Source organism: Macrosteles quadrilineatus, unplaced genomic scaffold (genome assembly GCF_028750875.1).
Source record: "Macrosteles quadrilineatus isolate MER2022 unplaced genomic scaffold, UCM_ALF_1.0 Scaffold_3__2_contigs__length_128488019, whole genome shotgun sequence".
In the NCBI taxonomy this organism is placed as follows: domain Eukaryota; kingdom Metazoa; phylum Arthropoda; class Insecta; order Hemiptera; family Cicadellidae; genus Macrosteles; species Macrosteles quadrilineatus.
In genome coordinates this window covers 7,832,939-7,852,509 of record NW_026542596.1, presented here as the reverse complement: position 1 = coordinate 7,852,509, position 19,571 = coordinate 7,832,939, and the positions used below count along the sequence as shown (strand labels likewise).

General features: G+C 34.8%; 1 protein-coding gene across 4 annotated transcripts in view; it reads left to right on the top strand.

Moving 5' to 3' along the window:
- Positions 1–14,278, top strand: part of LOC128988608 (RUN and FYVE domain-containing protein 2-like) — a 34,864-nt gene extending 20,586 nt beyond the window's left edge. For 2 of the 4 annotated variants that reach the window (XM_054410053.1, XM_054410054.1), the window contains 7 exons: positions 532–700; positions 1,531–1,635; positions 2,728–2,868; positions 7,130–7,227; positions 11,918–12,122; positions 12,418–12,648; positions 13,345–14,278. In XM_054410053.1, the coding sequence (XP_054266028.1) occupies positions 532–700; positions 1,531–1,635; positions 2,728–2,868; positions 7,130–7,227; positions 11,918–12,122; positions 12,418–12,648; positions 13,345–13,485 (1,090 nt within the window). In that variant the 3' untranslated portion in view covers positions 13,486–14,278. Of the gene's footprint in view, positions 1–531; positions 701–1,530; positions 1,636–2,727; positions 2,869–6,041; positions 7,255–11,917; positions 12,123–12,417; positions 12,649–13,344 lie in introns of those variants that run through there. The other 2 variants (XM_054410055.1, XM_054410057.1) reach the window with 2 other exon arrangements.
- Positions 14,279–19,571: the final 5,293 nt, after the last annotated feature.

Here is a 19,571-nt window from a genome sequence, read left to right as displayed (position 1 = left end):
ATTATTTTTGACATTGGCAAAACCTGAATATAAAAAAATGTTATCCAAGGTAGAATTTGACAACGTTGATTTTTGGCAGATTGTTTCAAACATCACTCATTTTACCATCTACCTAAAGAAGGTTTAGGCGACTTATACTGTATCAAACATAAAAATACAGTTTTTTTTTTATATGTCTTTTTCTGTTTGAAAGCGTCCCAAGGTAAGTCATCGAACAACAGCCTCCAAAAACGCCTATTGAAAAGGTAGTCACATGTTTAGCAGTGCATACACAGTTCTTAGAATTAGTCCGATGGCATTTTGTCGCAAGACTTAATTTGTTGGATTTTCATCAAACAGTAAAAAGCAGTTTGTGCCAGCTTCAATTAAAATCATGCAGTAATGTATCAAACACTAATAGGTAAACTTGCCTTGTCTGAGGCAATGTGCGGTCGGCCCCGGGTTATACACAGCTACATTTCTACATTTTCTACATTTCTGGTACATTTCACCCGTGTATGACCCTGACTAAGAGTAGTCATTCTTTTCCAGTGCAACAGTGGCCAACCTGCAAGCCAAGGTTGAATCTCTAACCACAACTAATGCCCTGATGAAGGAAGACTTGGCCATTTCTAAAAACAATCTTCTGCAGCTGATGGAGGAAAATTCCAATCTCAAGGCTGAGCTTAATGAGAGCCCTCGTAGTGATCTTGTGCCTGTAGTACGTATGTTTGATTCTTGGATACAAGGGTAGGATTCTCAATATTCTCATCACTAGATAACAGAAGAAATCTGTACAAGTAAAATGTTGATATTTTTTACATTGGTTTTATGAAGAAAGAAAAAGAGATCAAAACAAAAGATTTGCTAGGGTGTCCAGCCAACCTAGAACCGGGAATTGTACGTGAATTGTGTAAAGAACTGGGAAATTAAGATGTTTGAATAGTAGCCAAAAAATCCGCCCAAAATCACCAGTTTTTCTTGTTTTGCTTAGTTGAAAATTGCGTTTACAAGAAACTATCAGGAATAACTAACATTGCCGCGATTGCAAGAAATGATCGTTGCTGTTGCCGCGATCAAGGGAAATCATCACGAATTTCACCGTGTTTGCAAGTGATCACAGATGTGGCCGCAATCACAAAAAATAGTTACTGGGGATTAAGACAATAACTAGAAATGATCATGGATTACTGTGATCGCAAGAAATTATCACAGATTTTGTCGATGAGTCTTTAATGTAGAGGTATAAAAAAGTAAGTTTTGCTTATTTTGAGTGGCATGTTTTTTTATGAAATTTTGAACAGTAATATTGTAAGCAATTTAATACATTTTGGCATTATTTAACAATTAATTAACTATTAATTATTATTAACTATTGGCATTATTAAAATCTATGCCTTTGAAAAGTAACCATACTTCAATTGACATGTTTGTTGACACTTTTAAAATTTGTCTTAAGTCCTTTTGACAACACACTGAACATTTTATCATTGAGATTCTGACAAATTAACTCAATGTTTGTTATGTAACTTTTGTGTACTTTTTCTTCAGAAAAGCAACAGCAGCAACAATGACAAAGAGATAGATAGTCTGAAGGAACAGCTGGAAAATGAACAGAAACTCAGGCTCGAAACTGAACGAGAACTACATCTGCAAGTGAGTTTATGATTTTTGTCAAAATAGATATCTTACCTATGCAAAATAACACATTAAACAATTTTGATATTCAAACATATTTTGTAGATCTTCAGTCACAAATTGTTGCATTTATTGTTTTCATGCTGTAAAAGAATTAGGTTCATGGGCTATTATATATTTTCAAAATACAGAAATTGTCATAAGATATTGATTTTTAAAATCCATTTTCAATAAATAATTTAAAGCTCAGAATTGGCATACTTTTCATTTGAATCTTTATTAATGAGATTTTCTCTCCTTGATCGAACAAAATAATATTAAAACCAAAATCTATTGAAGTATCTTTAAACACAATCCTTAAAACATATTTCCCTTAATATTTATGATTTTGAGTCGTTTGATTTCTACTAAATAAAGAAGTTGGTGATGTCCATCAAAACTGCATTTAATAGCCAAGGCAAATTAGCCCAAAAAAGAGCTGTAGCTCCTAAAAATTACGTGAAAGCTGGAAATCATTTTAATCTACTCTGGAGATCCTAAATAAGTTAAAAATAAATTGCCAATCAATGGTCATTACATATTCACAATTTCCTTTAGACAGCATTAATTTTTAACATTGGCAAAACCTGATAAACATTTTGCTCTCCAATTTTCAGTGATTATTCAGGGAATAATTTTTATATTAGCTTTTATACAGTGTTTCAAAAAGATCTTTAAGAAGACAGGTTTTCTACAAATAAGTATTTTATACATTATACCTCTATATCTATATATAAAGCCAAAAGTACCCATGAACTTTTGAGAAAACAACAAGTCACACCCCCATAAACCATATACTTAACATTTAAAATTGTAGAAAAAGGAGGATAGCAGCTAGCTTACCTTGAAAGTGTGGGTAGGCCATAGAACAAGTAGAAAAACACTGTGCTCACTTAAAATGTTCGTCATGACGAGAAAACTTGCGCAAAACTATCTTATTATTTTTTAATTTCTATAAGCATCAGAATAAAGGAGGTTCAGAAGTTCTAAGGTAAAATATGAGAAGTGCTAGTACATTTTGTTTCTATTTAATTCTGTGTTGCATTACAGTTCATTTGTCTCCTTTTACAGATTAGTCTGAAGGCAGAAATGGAAGTGGCAATGAAACTCTTGGAGAAGGACATTCATGAGAAACAGGACACAATTATATCCTTGAGGCGGCAGCTAGACGATATCAAGATTATTAACTTGGAGATGTACAAGAAACTGCAGGTAAAACCTAGCCAAGGAGATCCTTTGACTAAATATCAAAGTACTTAACACTTTTTACCATGCGGTTGGCATTCTGGGTTATAGTAGTATGTTTTCTGTGCTGAAACCCTTCCTGATCCGTGAGTATTGGATTATCAAGTTTCAACTGTACCAGTTTTTATTTATATTTATATTGTAATACCTCAATAGTTTAATGCTATTAAGAGTATGTCTATTAACAAATTTGTAGTTGGAAAATAGTTAGGCCTATTTAGATTTTTCAAATTATTTTTATATTTTATTTTTATTCTATAACATGAAAATTTTAATTGGCCAACTAAAGCTGGTTTTAGTTTAGAAAATAGTACCAGGGGACCGAGCATTGCTCGAGGTGTTTGACTTGTTCAAGAGGTTAAAAAAATAAAACCTATAAGCCTTAAAATATTTCGCCTTCAATTCAATTTCGGTAGACATTTACTCATTCTTAATTTACCTAACAAACTTTTTCATGTGGACAAGCAATCTATATTGAAAATTTCTACAATAAACTTAAAATTCAATATAAAAACTCATAATACATAACATCTGTTGACTTTTGACCGTTATTGCGTTAGTCACTGGGATCGCGGAACCGGGCAACTAATTATGGGATTGTGGAACACCGCTTCAATTCCGGTGGCGCATCGTCGAAAACTACAAAACGTGCTTGGCCTTTCTTCCAGACTTTTAGTTCAATATTATGTGTATCATATCATAATGTTTTGCTGTAAAATACAACGTTTTTGAACTGTCATTTGGGGTACATCTTATACCCCAAATGCATTATATAATCAATGCTCAATAGGATTCATAGGAATGTCCTTTTACTTTGTACTGTACTTTTACTGTACTGTAGATTATTTGTTTCAAGCATATGTTACAATTCATTTGATTACATTTTTGTAAAACTGTCATAGCTACTTGACAGTCCATAAGACTAATGTCAAAAATATTAAAATTTAACAAAAAATTAATCATTTTAACAAAAAACTAATTTTTCCAAAACTGAGCCTAGCATGAATGTTGTTTTTAGCCTTAAACTAAGATATTTCTATCAATTTGGAGGAAAATTTTCCATGTTGTATAATCTTTTTGTCTTCAAACAGTTTCATTTTCTCAATGACTTTGTGGTTTTTACTTACTACTCTTGTTTCACGTTTATGAAGTGTTCTAAAAGCTGCAGTCAAGTTGGGTTTACTCAAGGTAAAAAAGGTAACCATCAACAATAATACTAGGCCTGATGCAGAAATGAGGAAGTTTTTGCGTACCGACAAAAAAAGTACTCATAATATATAATATGGATTTTAATTGTTTTAGGATACAAAACTAACTGTTATAAGTGTATATCTAGATCTACTCGTATATTATGATATAGTTTAATCGAAAAGAGTTTAATTACCTGATCTGTCAAATTATTTGTGTTTAGCAGTGGTACACTACTAAGGTTTCAGACTTCTAAGAGTGTATCCTAAAATTTCATATGAACATCAAAAGACTGTGTTGTCAATATAGGCAGATCTATAAAAAAATTAAAATTTTAGGCATTTTATATGCACACAAGACTAATAAACATTGGACGAATAAATAAAATAGACTCGGTAATCCGGCAGATATAAGAATGTGATACTGCTGGGTTACTGGATGTCATCAATAAAACACTTAAAATGCACGAAACACGTCTTCGAAGATCGCACCATCGTAAACTGCTGTTGCCGCGATCGCGATGACAACGATGATGTTTCAGTGAGCGCAGGAGACGACGATAATGTCTGCACGACTGGAGGTGTACATGATTTTGCCGTGATCGCTGAAGACGGCAACGACGTTTCTGTGACTGTGGGAGACGGTGATAATGTCTAGAATTTCAGAATTTTGCCTTGATCGCTGAAGACCACACCTGTCAAAAGACTCCGTGATTACTGGAGTGCAGGTTTGGCGCAGTGCTGGATTACAGATGGTCTACTGTAGTGACCAGTACAAATTTTAAGACACATATAAGTGGAAGATGAGTCTTGACATTCCTTTGTTGTTCCTGTGACAGCTTAGATGGACTTTTAGAATTCTGGAACTATGGTTATTCGGTAGCTCAGTTAGTGGGACAGACTGCAAATCTAAAATGGAGAGGTTGTGTGGATTTGCATCCCAGAGCCGCCAATTATATTTATCACTAGCTGGCCCAACAGACGTCGTCCTGTCCTAATTTGGTTTTATGTCAAATGCTCGTTCATTTTCAAGATGAGCTCGTTCGCATGGCTCAATCACGTCCTGGTTGAAGTTCGTTCGCTATGCTCACTCACCTTTGGGTTGGAGCTCGTTCGTTGTGCTCACTTGCCTTCAGGTGAGCTCGTTCGCTACGCTAACTCGCATCCAGGTTGAAGTTCGTTCACTACGCTCACTCACCTTTAGGTTGGAGCTTGTTTGCTGCGCTCACTTGCCTTCAGGTGAGCTTATTCGCTACGCTAACTCGCATCCAGGTTGAAGTTCGTTCGCTACGCTCACTCACCTTTTGGTTGCAAATTAGCTGAAGTCATAAATTGAAAAAGAATAATAGTGCTGCACCCTGTTGGTAAACCTATTAACTTTTTAATGCTATTGAACATTCCAGAATCAAATTGTTTAGTTGAACCAGCTGTTAAGATTCTTTAATTCCATTTAAATATGAGTACTCATAAGGTTAACATGGGAAACTCCAGAGCCACTGGGGCGGACCCCTTTTGACGGATCTGCACCAAACTTCACACAAACCATCCTTGAATAATGCTTAATAATGCCTGAAAGTTTCATTACAATCTGTCGAGCGGTTTCGGAGTCCATAAAGGACAAACAAACAAACAAACATACATTGGATTTTATATATGTAGAAAATATAGTTTATTCTTAAACCGTATCGTCTCTAGCCTTGCTTTGTGTAATCCGTCCCACGGGTTGCTAACCACTTACATTTTTAAAACAAGTAAATTGTGGTGAACAACTTACTAAACACAGATCAATTGACAGATGAAGTAATATAAACCATTATTGAGTGATCTAGAGGTTAGTCCCCCGTGAAATGTAGTCTAAATGCTCATCTGAATTGTATTACCAGTTCCCAAAGTGTTCTTGATAGGCATGCTACTTACCCAGTTTTGTGTAAGTGTGTGTGTGTATTGTGACAGGAATGTGAGGAGGAATTGACGCAGAAAGCAGCCTTGGTGAGTCGGCTGCACGAGAAGACGTCTCAGATCGGAAACTTACTAACCAATCTGCAAAAGCAAAACGAAAAAGCCTCCTCCCCCACTGACTCGTACATCCCTAAAATACCTCCCTTCAGGGGAACACCCTCTGTCAAAACCTGTCCAAAAAACACCTTTTCCAATGGTACACTCAAGTCTAAAAACGTACCTTTGACCAGTAATTTAACGAAGGGAAAATCCTACTCTCCCCCAGATAAAAACAGTCTATTGCTCACAAGTAAAAGTATTGTCAAAGAACAGCTTTTAACCTCTGACAGCTGTTCCAGTGAGAATAATTCAGCACAAAGCGAAATCTTTAGTGAGAAGGATAAGCCTGGGACTGAATCGTTAGAAGATAAAGAATCACGCCCCTCTGGAATAAACGCTAGTGATCAATAAAATCTTTAAGGAGAAATACACGTTAAAAACCATTTCATTTTTGGACAACTTTTCAATTTACACAAATTGTTATTTTCTTGAGATTCCAACCCAAAAAATATTCTTATTTGTGTACATTGTTTCTTTATTTTGAGCATAATTAAATTTTTCTCATAGCTTTTAAAATTTAGAAATGCAACCATTTCAAAGGGTTTTGATTAATTACTGGTCGAAGGTCGAGAAATTAAATTTTTTCTTATAAACCATGACACTGTCCTTTTCACTGTCCATTTACTCGAGGTGTTTATTTTGCCAAACAGTAAACTATTGTAGATCATCTCATGAAGTATAATGAACCAGATTGTGTCAGTTAAATAAAATTGACGGATTAATGGACAAATTGTGAAAATCAAGTTATTAGGATTTCTTGTTCTCGTTAGTAACAGTTACTGCATTTGAAATAACATTCACTTGTCATAGAAATTCCTTAAGGTTTGAAAATGGACTATTGACAAACAGTGTCATTGGTTCAAACGTTTATTTGATTTTTGTTTTCAGTTTTCATGGTATTTAGCAGCTCTTTAATTTCTTTGACTTTTTTATTGCTGCTGTTTTATTTTTGTGTGTGTTAAAATGTGGTTGGAATTTTGCAGGAATGTGAAAGTTCCCTAAAGCACAAAACAGAACTGATATCAAAGTTGGAGAGTAAAAGCATTGCAATGACTGACACTTTGCAAAAAATGGAAGAAAAGTATGTACCTTAAATATACAGGCTTTGTTCCACCTAGAAATAAATATTTTACTAATTTTTTCAATGATACTAATTTTACTAGGTGAAGCAACATTGCAGTAATTCTAACAGTTAAACAATTTTCTGTGTCTGAAAGTTTCTTCTTAACTATTCTCCTAAATATAAATAGAAAGACTAAAGCTATATATCCTACAGAATTGGTGCAAATGGAAAATTCCTGTAAATAATTTTTATGGAAGGGTATACATTATGTTAGGCCAGACGCACACAGGCGATTTTGAGTCTAGCAACAGTTGCCCAACTAATTGGGGGACTGTTGCGCAACCCACTCGGAGACTCTGAAGTCTAGCGACAGTTGAGCTGGAGTGCGCACACAGGCAACTTTTTAGTCGTGAATCTAAAGTCTTAAAGACGTTAAGTTGGAGATTACATTCGTTAACAGTACCGAATGGATATCAATGATACAGCCGTAGTATGTGCTTTGTTGTTGAAGTTGTGATCTTTGTTGTGATTTTTTCCTCTTGTGAGGTTCCAATCTTCAGTAACTGCCAAGGACACTTCATCCCACAACTTCTTCTTCAAATTAATATCCGAATAGTATTTCAATGACTTTAAATATAAAGGCGGCCTCCTCAACTTCATCAATTAATTGTTTGGCATCCTCATCACGGAACACGGACACTCTTATTTAAGTAATTTTCTAAAAACTTCACACAACAAAAAGAGAGCAAACACTATATAGTGACAGTTCTGGCCACGAGTAGCTGAATTCCTGGGATGAGACTGAGCGACACAGCGACAATTTAGTTGCATGTGTGCGCATCTACACTTGTTTCAATGGATAACAAACCTGTAGCGACAGTCCCGCGACAATTGAGTCGCAGAGCAGTCGCTGGCAAATTGGGTCCGGGAACATCGGTTGCAACGGTTGCGCGACTGTCCCTAGACTGTTTCCTTGGTGTGAGCACTCCAATTTAAAACAATGGTGAACATTTTAGTCGGGCAACTGTTGCTAGACTCAAAATCGCCTGTGTGCCCCTGGCCTTCGTTTTTTTTTTTTCAGATTATACAGTTCAGATCCTTTTGTATTAGTAAACAATGAATGTTATAATCAACTGTTCTTGTAGTTGACTATTTTGAGGTTATGTTTGAGATTATGTTTATTATTATAAATAGTTTGTCGATCACTGTTAAAACTTCTTATCCTATTTTGTTAATTACTCTTAACTGAGTTTGTAGTGTTCTCATAATTCATTCGTCAATTTATTCGGTTAAATTTATCTAGGCCATTGCATATACTTATTTCGGTAATCAAGAGGTTTAAGCAAAAATCAAATTTTTATGGAAAGACTTAATATCAAAATAACGGGAGGTTTCTATGCTATCTTTTTACAACTTCTGATCCATTCTACAGTATTTGTATGTTAATGTATACACACTACTTTAAGGGCTGTGAATGTTATATGTAATCTTTATTTTCAGAAATTTTAATTTATTGGTGTTCATAATAATAATAGCAGTGGGTTTACTTTGAAGTATAATGTACAAAATTATGAAGTATTAATCTTTATTGAAGATATTAAATTTCCCAACTAACTTAAGTTAATTCAGTTTTTTTTACTAATATAGTTTGAGTTTTGTTGATTATATTATATCATTATTAATTATTATATTGAATGAAAGAGGTCACTAATCGTAGCCTTTAGCCTTTATAGATGTAGTTAAGTTTATTTGATTTGTGATAAATATTTTTTCTTAGTTTGATCTTTAGAGTAAGTTTCTTTACAAAAAAATGAAAATATATATTTCTGTAAAACTAGTATTCTATAAAAGTTGCTTTTTCTTATTTATCTACACGAGGTGAATCAAATGTGCATTTTTTAAAACTTAATTAACAGAATGTGCCTTGTATTTTGAAAATCATTTATTTTCTTTATTCAATGAAATAATAATGGATATAACTTTTAAACTTATAAATTATTGTATATTATCAAGTTAGTTTCTCAAAGAGTTTTGGCAGTTCTTTTTTTGCAAAGCACACACTTAAATTATGCGGCGGAAGTTAGTGGAATGGTGGATTCTTTGTTAATGCCTCAAATCAACCTACTTTTTGCCTATACTGCACGTGTGTGTCTTCCAAAAAAATTGTTGTGTCCATAAGACAAAAAAAAATGTGATGAAAATCAACATGAATAAATTAATGAGTAATGACGGGGGCTTAGAGTTCATTGATGAAATTCCAACTTCCTTTTAAATTTTAAATCTCTAAATAGCCACTAGACTAGATTCAACATGTTTTGATACACCTCGTGGTAGGTCTTCTGTAGTCTGTGGTAGCGTAGGGCAGAGGTCGATGGCAAACTTTCACCACAGGCAGCCTGGTAACAGACTGATATTGTAACTGATAAGCTTTGTAACATGTCTACAATAAAATATGCTTCAACACTTCCAATGTGTAATCATTTCTTGTATCCATCTTTCGTTTTCATCCTTTCTACCAATTTTATTTTGGCTGCACCTGTAGTTTAATTTTGCCATTTCCCTCTCTTTATTTTGCCCTTCTTGTTTTGTGTGTGATTGTGTTTGGCTGATTACCAATAAATAGGGATGCTAATGTGTATTTCATCCCAAGTATGTTAGGATGAGATTAGAATAGAGCGAGATGCCTTGTGTAACTTTGTTACTCACTGAGGCCATAATTTCTTTTTAACCAGGACCATTTAATAAAAGTCTAATGATCAATTGCAATTACTTAAATTTATAACCAAGAAATATATTTGGCTTATGTGAGGATTTTTTTAGTAAAGTTTGGACATATTTTATATCAAAACTTGTTGATAATCATATATATTTTCACTCTTCTCTAAACCAACAATTTCTCTGTTAAAACCTGCTTTAAACAGAAACGTAAAGAATTAACAAGATTTTTTTTACTAGTGTCAAATCATATATACTAAAACGTGACAGGGTTTTTATTTCCACGATCTGTATCGACCAATTGACGGATTTCCATGATTTTTGTGTCGAAAGAAAGATAATTTTGTTAACTAGGGAATGTCGAAGCCATAATTTTAGTTTAGGGTTTCACTTTTTTAGAAATTAAGTTTTAATTTTTAAAAAGTCTAGGAGCCAACACTAGAAATTTAAAGTCGTTCCAGTGCTAGTTAAACTAACAGCTGGTTTCTAATTGTCTGAGACTAAAAGTGATGAGGCTGGGACTGACTTACGGTGCTGCAGCTGTGTAAAATCAAATCACTTGAGACTAATAGCGAGGTGGCTAAGTGTAATTACTGTTACCTGGTAGATAAAAGCATCAAACTTTGTACGAAGGTACTTTATGGTATAGCAAAAACTTTTAGCCTAGGAGCCCTTTTGAAATTTTGAAAATTTCCATACACGACACCAAAATCAAAAATGGCCAACAAATATGACAAAATATTACCTTGAAAACAATACATTCCACTGTTAACTCTAAATAATTACAGCTTTAATCCAACCAAGACTACCAAACAAACCGAAGATATACTACATTATACTAGGGGCCCACAGCAGCAATTGCTGCCTTTCACCTCCGTTGTAATTTGGCCTTAACCATTCCCTATGCTGTGCACCATTCATAAAAAAACTCCTTCGTAGTTGTGGTCTTCCCCTAACACGATATTTATGCATTTCAACACTGCATTACCATTCTAACCTAAAAACAGAACACTAAAATCAATAAACATACAAATATGCAATGTTTACATCAGCTGCTATATTTCAAACAGCTTATAGAAACACTGTAGCAGTACTTCCATTAGAAAATGGTTGGATCTTTGACGACCTGTGGGACAGAGCAGGTGTAATTTTTGACACTTCTGATATTTTCCCACTGTCGTTGGACCTTAAGCTTTAAAACAGGTGCAACAGGTGCACTAGTTTATTCTTAATAGAGATATTTCCCATAATCCTGTCTGATTCACCAAACTGCAGTAGTAAAAGGAAACTTTTAATTACCATAGGACAAATAATAAACAAGACTAGTGTCTTACCATAAACATTTGCTGCAACAGGGGACGAATCAAGAACTCAAATCCTTACACCCATCGATATAGTGTTAATCATTAGATCCTGTGGATGACTATGTGGTTTAAAGTCTTCCCAGCCAGGGATAGAGGGGTTTGCATCCTGTCTTGGTTGTCAGTTCTGGTCAACTCACAAGATCACCAGAAGTGGAGGTTGGGGTCTTCCCTTCCCAACTTTGATAACGTTTTAGCCGTTATTAGCACCCCTCGACTCTGTCTAACATCTTTAGGCTCTTGGTAAAGCCTAACAGCTGTTGGAGACCCATTTTTCTTATTTAATTTGGCCTCATAGTTGCCTTTCCAAGGTATTTCAATAATCTCTAAGCTAGAGCTGGGCAAGCCACAAATGTTTGATTCTACATCTGTTGCACAGAATCTGCATTGGTTTGTTTGGCTGAGCCTTATGGTTTTAAACAGGACCATAACTAAATAAGCAGAAACATACCCTAAAACTGTCTTCAGCTGATTCATAGAGATGATAAATCTTTAAAAAGAGCATGTTCAATCTATGAAATCACACAACCAACAAAGCATTAAATTTAGTTTTGCAAGTGTTCTCAAACATTTGTAGATTGCGTGCATGGCTGTGAGCTTGTGTTAAGGTGTGTGTGTGATGTGGCCGACAGACAAGCTGAGCTGGCTCGGTTGCGCAGTTCTGCTGAGGAGGCATTACGTCGAGCAGGAGAGGAGAACATGGTGGCCGAGGAGCGGAGGGGGGAGTTGGAGGGAGAACTGCGGGTAGAGAGGGAGTGGCGACAATCCTTAGCCAAGGATCAAGACAAGATGTCTTCTCTGCAGCAGGAAATAGCCCAACTGAAGGCAGTGGCAGCTGTGAGTATTCAACAATATCTCGTTTGATCCTTGTACAAAGATGTGAGAATTTCATTTCTCTTTTGTGCTGACTCCTTATTTAACATAGACTCACTTTTGACCAGTCACGTTTAGACCGAGACTGTGAAGAATAAATAACTATTTAGCCAGTAAAACTTAGGTGCCCTTGTTAAATTAATGTTTTCTTAAACTAAATATTTTCCCATGCATTTCATTGGATGTATTTTGTGACCTTGATTTGAAATCAAGCAGTTCATTAGATAAAGACTCCTCTCGACTATAAAACCTCTTTCAGAAATATGTAGAGTTGCAAGAGGAGCACTATCGCCTGGCAGAGCAGTGCAGGGAGCAAGAGATGACCCTAGAGGAACTAGGAACACAGCTGAGTCAAAGCAAACTGCAGGTCTCAGAACTAAGAGAGGAGGCCTGTGCTACCAGGAGTGTGGCAGACGCCAGCTGGACCTCTGACAAGGAGGTCACCCACTGTAGAGCGTGCAGCAAGGAGTTCAACCTTACCAGGAGAAAGGTGAGTCTAGAATAGAGAAGGTCAGAGCTCTGACATGTAGAGTAGGATCAAAACAAATAAACCCATTGAAAACCAACAGTGAAACATATAGTTTTTCTATGCGTTATTGAAGCGTAAAAAAACACATAATTCTTTTTTGCTAAAACATAAGATTTCTCTGCAATAGTATGGCTAGAAATTCTTTTAAAATAATATGATAGACAGTTGCAAATTTTGCAAGTTAAGGTCTGAAGCAGTGCCAGAGTACTGAAAATGAGGGATTAGGCCTACTGTGCACAGTCTAAAATTATCATTATTACAAGGACAGTGGCAATTCCACTAAAATAAGTAAAATAGGCTGTTACTAGATTTTAGGCCATTTCCTATAATGATTATTCAATACACCTTTACTTAGCTAATTAAATGGGTTGTCAGCAAGAGTACATAAATGATTTATTTAATGAAAAATAAGATTAATTAGGGACTATTGAATAAGCAGGGTTTTTGGATGTCGAATGAACAGGGGTTGATTTTTAAGGTTTATTTATTTATAAGGTGCTATCACAGCTTTTAGTCAGTTTTATTTTGGGAAAAAATGTCATCATCAAAATGTTATTTTCTTCATAAAATATGTGTAATTATGACAGGGTGGTAGTAGTGTTAACTTGTCCAGTTTATAGTATTGACGAGTTACAAGCAACACAAACTTGGTTTCAGCACCACTGTAGGCACTGTGGGAACATTTTCTGTAACAGTTGTTCAGACAACTCAATGCCACTTCCGTCATCTGCCAAGCCAGTTAGAGTCTGTGACGAATGTTATGTCCTACTTGTAGCTCGTAACTCTGTCATCCACTAGCCCCCACCATTTACCCCCATCCAACCACCTTCCCCCTCCCTACACATCTTAGCCCCGTCCACCATCTTCGTTGCTTGTGATATTTGCTCAATCATTGTCAAGAGCTTTGGTCGTTATTTAATTATAGAGATTTATTGGCTTCATGGCAGTGGTTTGTGACAAAAACATCTAAGCCACAAATAATGCTAAATTGGAAATAACCATCCTATAACTCTTTACCTGTCCAATGGTAAAATACCCTGCCTGCAGACTAAGTAAATTTCCATTTGCCTGGTTGGATTTTCACTAAAATTTGTCCTTAAAATTGTCAGATTTATTCCCTATTTAAATCAAATTATTGCGTAACTTACAGTACTTGAGTTTACCTACTACAGGGAAGGTAACATAGCGTTTTTGTTATTGAAATGTGTCATGAGACCTACGGTAATAGCTTGTTCTCTATACGAGAAATTCGCTAAAAGACCTTCAATAAAAATATTTTTTTTGAAATTGGTGTTTCTCTCAATGTTTTTTTGTGTTGTTTTTTTTATTTTACTAAAATTGTGATTAAATATGTCTGCATTAAATATGTCTGCAATAATGTTTTAAGCTATATTCTACTCCAAATGTAGAGAGTTGAAAGTTAAGAAAGTTGAAAAAAAAACAAGATAAGAGTTGCAAACTATGACTACAATTAAGTTAGGTGGAAAATACTGCCATGAAGACCATGACATAAAAATAGAATATAGTATAATGCATATAAATGTTATATTTTTATTAAAGTAATTTAGTTATGTACACAATTTTAAATATCTATTTTGTGTTTCCATTCCACATTCTATTACCTTTTACTTTATTATTTTTGCACACAGAAATGTATAAATAGGTAATTGCTAATTTGTTATTTCCAGTCTTTTGTTGAAGATTAAAAGCAGTTTGTGTATTCTACCACGTTGTTGGTATTTTTTAAGTTTATTTTTTTTAATGGAACGGTCCAAACCCGGGTCTGGCTACTACCTATTATATATTTCTGAGATGCTATTAGATATACCATTGACTGGATATACCCATATGAAATTTAAAACAATTTTGAAAAAAAATGTTCTGTGCCCTAATAAAGATAAGAAGACCTGTTAAAAGGAAAGGCCAGGAATAGTTTATTTTAATGTTTTATTCATAGGATTGAGCACTATTAAAGTTAAATTAATTTGTGGTATTATAATTAGTAATTTTGTGTTACACATTCAACCTTTCTATTATTTTTAATTATTTCTAAATATTGTATTCAAGAGGGATCTACTGTTATGAAGTAGTATCCATATATAAATCCCAAAGTACCCATGAACTTTTGAGAAAACTACAAGTCACACCCCCATAAACCATAAAATACTTAAAATGTTCTTCATGATGAGAAACCTGGTGCAAAACTATCCATTATTTCATAAATTGCCCTTTAAGGTCGAAATTCCCTTCTAAATGGAAGTTTCCATATATCTAATGTTAAAAATACCTTAGCTGTACGTTATTCTTTCAATTTATTACCTTATTAAAATCAGGTGTGATTATTTGTTTGTATTACTGTATTCTGTTTTGTTTATTTCAGCTTAACTTAACCAATCAATAGATTTATATAATACTTATGAAGTCAAATGGGGTGAAGCCCATGGGTAACAGCTAATTTAGATAGCTTCAATTGTTAAATGTATTTGTGTTTGTCACAATATTTGTGTAAAATGTTGATACAACTTTTGTGATATGGGAATTTTTTCCTTTTCATTCTGCACCGGATGCTCAGTTAGGATAATGTTTTACAAGATCTGAGTTGAGGCGGTTTTCCACTATTTGCCATCAACTAACGTGTGTTTAAGAATTGAAATTTTGGTTGTAATTTTGAGCTATCCAAATGCTGTGTCAAGGATGGTGTTGTTATCAACTAACTATTATCATAGACAAAAAAAATTAAATATAGACCGTCAGCTGTGCTGCGGTTACCATAGGTTCTGGCGCACACCACTGGGAGCACCATGTAGTTACGCCATACGCACTACGTAACTACACGGCGCTCCAAGCGGTGTGCGCCAGAACCTATGGTAACCGCAGCACGGCTGACAGTCTATATTTAATTCTATTTGTCTATGCTGTTATTCAACATTTTTTTTTGTGATCACAACCATTACATTTAACAGCTGTTTGATATGCTAAATCACTTCAAGAATTGATTAATAAATATTCCCTCAATACTACTGTATAGACTATATTATTTGGTAACGATTGTTGTGACTTTACTTTAGCAGTAATAATTTAGTACAAACTTTTATGTAAAATGAGTTGTTATTGCTATTATTTACTATTTTATGTGTTTAGTAGATTATTGATTATTTGTAAGTCTATTGTTTATGATTTTTTGTTTAGACTTTTTTTATTGAATAATCTTAAAGCAAATAAATCTTCAAAATGTGTGGTATAAAAAGTTAAAGACTCTTAAAAAGTCACAAGTGATATAAACACTGGTAGACTTTCCCAATTTGCCACAGTAACTCATGATTGTCAACTAAGATTGATCCTAGCGTTTGAAATTTAAATAAAAGATTAATTCAAAGCAAGTAAAGAACTTTTGTGCCAGTTTGTAAATAACTAGATTATTTGTTAATATAGAGAAAGTGCTCTTCATTGTATTTTTCATTCCTGGCATTTATGTTTGATTTTAAAATGTTTACCTCGATAAAATCTGTTTTGTAATATTTTTGTACGAAATATTAAGTCTTGTTACTCTAGAATATTTATTTAGGATAATTATTCAATAAAATACTTTTTGAAATTTAATCTAAAAGTCATTTTATTTTAAATTTTAGTTTTTTTACAATATGGTCCTCAGTGGGGTAACTAATATTTTTCATTTTAGCAAAGGACACTGAAGAATTCACATCCATAACCTCTTCTAACACAAGGCTGCTGCAAACAACTTGCCAACCCCGCACTCACTGGCCTGGTGCCAAAGTAATAACAAGCGTGTAAACATATAATTGCACAGACGCTCCATATGAATTAGTTCACAACATTTTGGCAGTTTGAGTGGAAGCAAATCCATCACCTCCACTTTACCCTAACTATGAAACAACAGCCGACCGTTGATCAGCTGATATATACATTAAGCTAAAAAAAGTGGTGGGAGAACCCAGGAAATCTTCTTAAACTGCCTAAATTTTGTGAACGGAATAAACAACTGTTTTGGTTGGGAGGGACTGCAGTGTTGCCTCTTTTGTTTCGCTGTGGCCTTGTTTTGGAGAAGGCAATGACACATAATAAGTGATACAGAATTAAGTGTTTAAAAGTGAAGGCACAGCTATAGGCACTAGAAGATAACATATTCACTATTCAGCTGACCATCACCTCTTGACTAGATAAACTGCAATTCCATTTCTCTTTATTTTTTTATGAACAATTAATTACGCCCTCACTTGTGGCTTATTTATTGTCTGCCGAGTTCAAATCCACATTTAGGCCCAATTTCTCCAAACACTAAAACCTCCGTTAAACCTTGCAGTTACACCGTAAGAGACAAAATTGGATTTCATCACTAGCGGTTAGAGCTAGTTTAGACCATCGATGTATATAGCCTAACTGGATCGCGCTCGGCTGGTAAACGAAAACGGTCCGCCGCCGCCGCCGCGCCGCTCCCCCCACCACAAGTGGGCAACCGCAGTGGGCCATAGAATTGAAGTAGCATTGTGACCACCGACACATCGCACTTTTTTACTTCCTTATTGTCACCAAAATGTTTAAATGAATTTCTCTTTTCGTGTATGGTATTGTATGTAATTTTTTCTCATAGGTACATTATCTAAACTATAACATAAGGACCCGGAACACATATTTAAAATTGAACTTTCTTGTTGGTAGTCTTGGATTTATAACACAGTTTTGATGGTATGTATATGCATCGATATGGATTATTTTATTCAGTCAGTTGGGTTATATAGTACATCAGTTGACGTCAAATTATATTATATAACATTAATTGTTCACTCTCACAGTATTGAGAAAAACTTCAGTAGGCCTACCGGTATTGAATTCCCAAGTGTAGAATAATCAAAGGAAATAAAACTTAACTTTTGTAGTTCTGATTTAACTTTAATTAAATCTAACCAACAAAACAACTTTTACAAATAGAAATCATTTGCTAGACAACAATCATACATTTGAAAGATTTTCAATAATTTGCTAGACGTGGCTAAACTAAATAAGTTTATTTAGTTTCTGCCGAACGCTGAGGTTTGAAACATTACTTTTTAAGGTTTTTTCTTTTGACACTTTATGACAATATACTTTAGAAAACAACATGCTTATCATTTTAATGAGCATTAGGTCATGATTTTCTTCACCAAGATCTCCGTTTGATCTGTGGCCTCGGAATACATTGCCAGCAAACATCCTTGATGCCAAAGCACATATATTATACATTTGGGTTGTTATTATTTCCTCCTCTAGCTCGTATACATGAAAATAACAACTCCAGGTGATCCTGAGAAAATTTATAAGTTAGTATGTAATTAAATTTGAGATCAGTTAGTAGTTTATCAATCAAAATGCGAATTGTGTTGATGTTAGTAATGAAACCGAGAGCAAATGTCTTTCTAGGGTGTTCCAAGATGGGGACGTTTTTAATTTTTAAACAGTTTAAACTTTTGTCTAAGATCATATTAATGCACATAAGGTTTTCTTTCTTTATGGGGGATTTGAAATTCTTCCCAAACGGATCTCTACTGTTGAAAATGTCAAATAATTGGTCAATTATTCGAATAAAATCGATGGTTGGTTTACAACCTACAAAATTGGGATGTTCCTTCATTAACAAAAATTCTAAAGCGTCAGCAACGCCAGAGCTCAACGTTTGAGCTGCTATTTTTATGTTCATTTTCCTGTTTTTGTAACATATATGCTTGTCAGACAACTTGTTAGCCAATGCTAATCCTTCATCTTTTTGCAAAGAATTAAGATTTTGTATATACTTTTAACTAACTGCGACACACCTCTGCGGCATGATGTAGAACTTTCATTAGACATAACAAAAAATACCACCTCTAACATCACGAGTACGACAGTGATTACATGGGATGTAAACAGTGCACACATGCAGAAGTCAACGCACGAGACAGTCGCCGGCGCCACGTGGTTGCCCACCAGTGGGGGGGGGAGCCCACTGTGCGCCGGCTCGTTTTCAGCGCTGTACTCTCGTGGCAGGGCGCGTAGATAATTAACTGCCCGATTTTGACTGGTTAACTTGTGTAATCTTTCGTTGTAAATATCAGCTGGCTTTAAGTTTTAACACATTGAAGCCTATGGGCGCTAACAGGGCTTATATGCATAACAGGGACGTAGCTAGAGTATATGGCGCCCTTGGCGAATAGTACAGGGCCCGCAAGGGGGATCTGGGGGGCCAGCCCCCTAGCAAAAGGGGGTACTGGGGGGCCAGCCCCCTAGCAAAAGGGGGTACCGGGGTTCCCCCGGAAGTTTTTTGCAATTTTAGGTGTGAAATAGTAAGTTTTGCGTGTTTTAATAAAGCATAATATTTAATACACTAATAATAATATATAACATAATAATACTAGGCCTCTTAATTTTTTTTATTTTAATTTTAAAATTAAAAAAATGAAATATTGATGCTTGATATATACTCGGGCTTCGTTCACAATGGCATTGGGGGCACCTCGACCTATACTTGGGCATAGGGTTCAATGTGTCAAATTAATATGGAAAGGTCAAATGCTAGAAGAAGAGCATACAAATTAGCTTTTGTAGTAATAGTGATAAAGAGTATGCTGTTCAACGACTTAGGTGGATAAGAGAAAGGGTTGATGATTTCAATAATTTGGACAAAATTAATTTTATTACTAGATGAATATAGATATCACAACGTTTTGCGTTTTTTTTTTTTTTTTTGGATATCGCACAAGGTTTTTGGTGATGGCGTATCTCTAGGTATGTGATCAGTGATCACATTGAACTGATTGGCGATCAAGAGCCACTCACTATTTTTAGCCTCCTGATCGCATTTAAATACTTTCAATTGGTACGTGCATGCATGTGATCCTGTGTGTTGTTAAATT